General features: G+C 48.0%; 1 protein-coding gene across 1 annotated transcript; it reads right to left on the bottom strand.

The window, feature by feature from the left end:
* Positions 1–504: 504 nt before the first annotated feature.
* Positions 505–2288, bottom strand: T265_11360 (hypothetical protein; the record flags this gene model as incomplete). The annotated part of the gene is made up of 2 exons (XM_009177993.1): positions 505–707; positions 2222–2288. The coding sequence occupies 2 exons, from the start codon at positions 2286–2288 to the stop codon at positions 505–507; spliced, it is 270 nt and encodes an 89-aa protein (XP_009176257.1).
* Between the last annotated feature and the right edge of the window lie 2863 nt (positions 2289–5151).

The following is a 5151-nucleotide window of genomic DNA, read 5'->3' as shown; positions in this document are numbered from 1 at the left end:
ACCTGTGGCGTAGGCGTGACATCAGCTTCTCTGTCAAGGGTCGAGTTTACAATGCTGCGGTGCGCTCCATATTACTATATGGATCAGAAACCTGGCCGCTGCGCGCCGAGGACGTCAAAAGACTTTCAGTGTTTGACCATCGATGTCTTCGGAACATTGCCCGAATCTGGTAGGAACACCGGATCATCAATGCTGAAGTTCGCCGAATGGTATTCGGGAGAAATAACTCACCTTCGATAGATGGACTGATCACACTGCACAGGTTGCGGTGGCTTGACCACGTGTTGCGTATGCCAGTCGACCGACTTCCTCGAAGGGTTCTTCTCGCACAACCACGTGAAGGGTGGAAGAGAGCCAGAGGCGGTCAAACAATGACTTGGCAGCGGAGTATGAGAGCCATTACCAGCAAACTCAGCTGCGCTGGTCACTGCCGCCTGGATGGGGACCCCGAGACGGGCCACATCAATGGCTAGTGACATTATCAGACATGGTCCAGTCGCGCCCTCAACGGCGCTCATGCATCGAAGCTATTGCCTTCAATGCATAGCCCCTTTTCCATCCCCCGCTTGACAACCCACTGACAGTGCTAGATTTATGCACCAACTTACCAGCTCGCGCGTGCAATGCGGAGCTACCTACCCCCTCCCCCAAATCATCGGTGAACGAAACTGTGGCAGCCACAACCAGTGTACGACCAGTACGCGGTCCTTACAGCTGACAATGATGATGATCACAGTCAACTTCCGCGATGACAAGAACCCAACCACCCTAACAGAACAAGGTTTTCCGCCAACTGTTGCGTTCAAAGTTGTACACCGTCATAGGAAGCCCCAACTTATGAGCGATGCGGCTCTGAAAAGAATCTCACATGAAAGGCTCTTATCACATGACAGAACCAAAGGATCCGCAGGTACCCCACGTCCACGCGCAGTACCTCGAACGCGGTGAACATAAACCACAATTCGCGGCCGCAACCCACCTTAGACCGCTTCGCCGTTAACCACCGACAAACCAATAAACATTGAAGTGCACACAACCTACGGTTGCCGGTTAATAGCGTATATTTAGAGAGGCAATTTTCGAAGGACTGAAACCACGGGACCTAGACATGGCCCTGCAAGCGTTGTGATCACAACACGTGGACAGAAACCAGTCCGCAGGAATCGAGCCTTCCGGTTGCTGAGACAGAAAACAATTGATCAGGTGAAGCAAAAGGCTGTATTTTGGAAAGTATCACCCATTGCCGTCTTTGGTCTCCGTGGCGATCTGAAACGAAAAAAGGCGCGTGAGCCAATGTTGTGACGGATCAGACTCATTAAATCAGCTTTGTGGCCGACACGACTACGGATAAGAGTTATCATCATACACGTACCTAGTGAGTAAATTCCACACCTTGATAGCCAGCCGCCATCACCTGAAAGAAAACGGAGCGTTTACTACGGGCTCAGTGAAGATTGTAATCAAGCTTCATAGTTGGATTGAAAAGACATCACAAGGTATAAGGAGACACTTGCCTTAGTTGCACACGACAGGGTTCCCACTCTACCGCCATAGCGCAAAGCGAATGCACTTTCCCGCTCGACTGAAAATTAAATTTTTTTGGGTTAGTTAGCTCAATTCAGACTCCTCCAAAAATACAACACGAAACTCCCCGCAGTGGGTTCAAACTGCGTTGTGACGAGTCACGGAAGTGTCGCATAATATCAGGGAGAACGATCATCACTCAACTTACCTCGAAAGTTAATTAATTCGCAGGTCGCGTTATCCACCCGAGGTGACTGTCTTAGCTGTTATTCTATTCAGTCAGGGACGAGAAACCGCCGGGCATATTGCATGCGAAAATCTAAAGATGAAAAGAACAATACGTCACGGAGGCCGCGTCGATCAGAGGAGAGTTCTAGTCACAACGGGAGTTCATTGGATTGACAGAAAATAGTCATCACTCAGTAAACAACTTAGTCACAGAGCCAGACCCGTACCAGAACTATCAACGGATCATCGTGGCGGAAAAACAGACCATGGGACGAAACGACCCATGCACCATCCACGCCTATGATGCTTGGAAGGACGAGTATGCAGCAAAACAAAGAGGTGATTTGAACGATACAAGTGATGGTGCACTCAAAGTTTTTTACCATAAAATTGCCTCTGTACTTGGAGTTACCGTGGTGGAGTGGTCCGAGTAGCTAAACTCGGAGGTCTCCGTGAACTTACAGAACACCGCGAGGTTTGAATATAAATTCCTGTCTGGTTTTTCGGGCGCCGAGTTCTAGACTTACGCGAAACATTTCTCCGAAACCTGGTTCGGAAATGGGAACCTTCAACAGAAATTCAAGCGTTTGCTTGTAGTTATTCGAGCCTTCGAGATCTCTGCACTTGGCCGAATTTTTACGTAAAGTTGTTTAAGCCAAATCTGAGCCCAGCGTGGTTGCAATATTCGTGTTTCGTTGGTTGCCGGCCGCTTCGCGCATTGCCATCGTGAAAACGGTGAAAAATCTTGTGGAAATCTGTTGGCATCAAGTGTTTTTACTCTTATTATATTTGGACAATCTCCAAACGACCTAGACAATACTCGCGCCCTTTGAGCCCACGCAAAATCAAATTGTAGTGGCCATTCGCCACCAGCATATGAAAAATTCTTCTGTGGTTGCGGCAAGCAAAGCCAGGAAGTTCATCACGGCTATTAGGTTGTTGCTTTTTAATGATGGTCAGCATACACTACATCTGGCTCAGAGCAAGTTTTGATCTTCGCCAATATACCGAGCCGCCAAGATTGTCGTTGGATGAACTGTTGGGCTTGTGGGCGGAATAAGCAGACGGCACAGTAAGATGGCCACTGCCTTCAAGTCCTTGCACAAATTAAACGGACTGAAACGGTATTCTGGGTAACACGCTCGTCTGGGAAATATTGGAGATATAGTGAACTACCGGCAATCCATCAGACTGGGTGTGGTGGTCGAGGTACCGTAATCGCGATTCCATACTTCGGTTCATGAACATCTTGGGTGGGCCGTTTAGGGTTGTCATTGTAGGTAGGATATTCTTGGGTTTATCGAAGGTCCACAGTGGTCCATTTTTGTCATTCAAACAAAGCAATAAGACAGTCACCTCTACAGTGGGGACTCAGAGTAGGAAATTGCCCAAAAGGTCTGTTAGAAAGCACTTTGGTGTGAGCTGAAATGCCACCCAAATTAACAAACAGTCAAAAGTTGTCACATTTCCTAGCTAGTTCAATGAGTCGACACTGCCCAATTTCAGAAACGGTAATCAACGTTTACGTGCAGATAGGGGCATACGATTGGTCTGAACTGGTGTGGACATGTGAGCACGTGCGGCATGCATTAGCTGGATTGAGCGTAGCTGAAGTTGCTTGAAACTTGCAGAGACATGAGATCAGGTATACCTGGTGGTTCTGCGCGTTCTTACGGTGGGTCGATCCCAGAATAGAGCTGTTACAGCCTAAAGAAAAGCGTGGAGCTTTGCAAAATCAGTTGCCTCTGAGGCGTCATATCACGTGTATTTGGTGAGTCTCGCAGCATCTTTTTCTCTTCTACCAATGGAATTTTCGAACCAATGAGAGATTGCTCGAGATATATGCCGCAACCAGGGCAAGCTCAGACCGGAAACAGACGTCCGGCAAAAGTTGCCTTCATTTTAGTTTACCTTTCCTTCTTACAGAAGGCGGATTTTGAGAGTCGTCATGCGGAAGGAGTATATTTTTGGGAGGAGGCATACAGTCGAAATGACAGCTGTCAACCGTGCATTCTCCTTCACTGTCGTGGACAGGGGGAGCAGAAGGGGCGGACATGTTACGGAATTATATGGAGAGCTTCAAAGGCTTACGTACACAAAGCGGTGTCCGTCGAGAGCGCTGTCTCTCTGCATTCCAACTTAATTTCGTTTTCGACCAGGTAATTAGACAAACGCTGAAATGTCTTCCGGATCCGGAGTATGCAGACATCTTTCTCATCTTCGAAGAGAGGGAAAAGACGCAGGTGCACTTCATATCCACGAACTGTAACGTTATCATGATTATGTTTATTCCCAACAGGTGAGTGGTGTACCGTCAGGCATGAGCACATGGTTAGTCAGAATAAAGCGTGAGTTTGCCCGTAGTTACAGGTAGTGGAACAGGTGGGGTATCGGGTCCAGTCAAGAGAAGGAAGGACATAGTTGCGGGTAAGTTGCCATCATCCCACTCTTCCAAAGACCGATTGTGCCCGACTCCAAATTAGCGACACTGGTGAGTCTCTACAGTTTCGCTGTACACCATGTATTTGTGAGTCCTGTTAACGCTTATCCGCATCGCTAATCCGCCCACTTCGTCATCCCCACTTACACCTTTTATGACCCTGTCCCTGAGCCCAGCAGTAAGGCCGCCAGGCCTTAGCGGTGGTTTCAGGTTTTAGGTTAACACGACCGGCTGGATGGCGCCAACCTTGCTGATTCACCTGAACTGATGTTCTGCTTCCTCATTTCTCACTATTACACTTTCTTTTCATGTGTCAGGCAGGAAGCCTCCTGTTTTGCTCTCCCTCAGTTTGTTTTTTGCCCGTCACGTTCACATCCTAACGATCCGATATTGCTCGATATTCTCGTTAATAACGCGTGGTAACTGCGCCTTCCTGCCCGTGCCGGTTTAGTGGTGATTATGCCCACGTCGGAAATTGCCTACCCCCTATGATACTGTCTCCTTTCCTAAACCCCTGTGCCCACAATCCTCACCAGTCATGCTTTTGTTCTGACTGTAACATTATTATCATAAATGACGTTATGCCACCCATAAGTTGGGAATAAACATTATTATTATTATTATTAACATGATGCCCATCTGCCACTACCAGTGCAGTCAGTTTCCGATTCTCTGTGCAGACTCAGCACTATTGTGATGTGTTAGCCTGCGATGGACTGCAAAGGCGAGGTGTCAATAACTGCTTCTTCTCAATCCAAAAGCCAGTTGCTCAGTGCTAAAAGAATGTACCTTTTTACTCTGTGCAATCCAACCAGGCCACGTGCTTCCTCGTGTTGCTTCCCCCATCTCCCACTACAAGCACTTCCCGCAGTCCACCAAGGAATGCGGAGGCACTGATGGAGTATCCGACTGCGGGAGTCCATGAACTTCCGTCAATAAATGTCACTCAAGCACTTCTT

The sequence above is a fragment of the Opisthorchis viverrini genome (genome assembly GCF_000715545.1).
Source record: "Opisthorchis viverrini unplaced genomic scaffold opera_v5_482, whole genome shotgun sequence".
In the NCBI taxonomy this organism is placed as follows: Eukaryota; Metazoa; Platyhelminthes; class Trematoda; order Opisthorchiida; family Opisthorchiidae; genus Opisthorchis; species Opisthorchis viverrini.
Note: the sequence above shows the minus strand (reverse complement) of the source record. Positions and strands in the feature narration are given on the sequence as shown.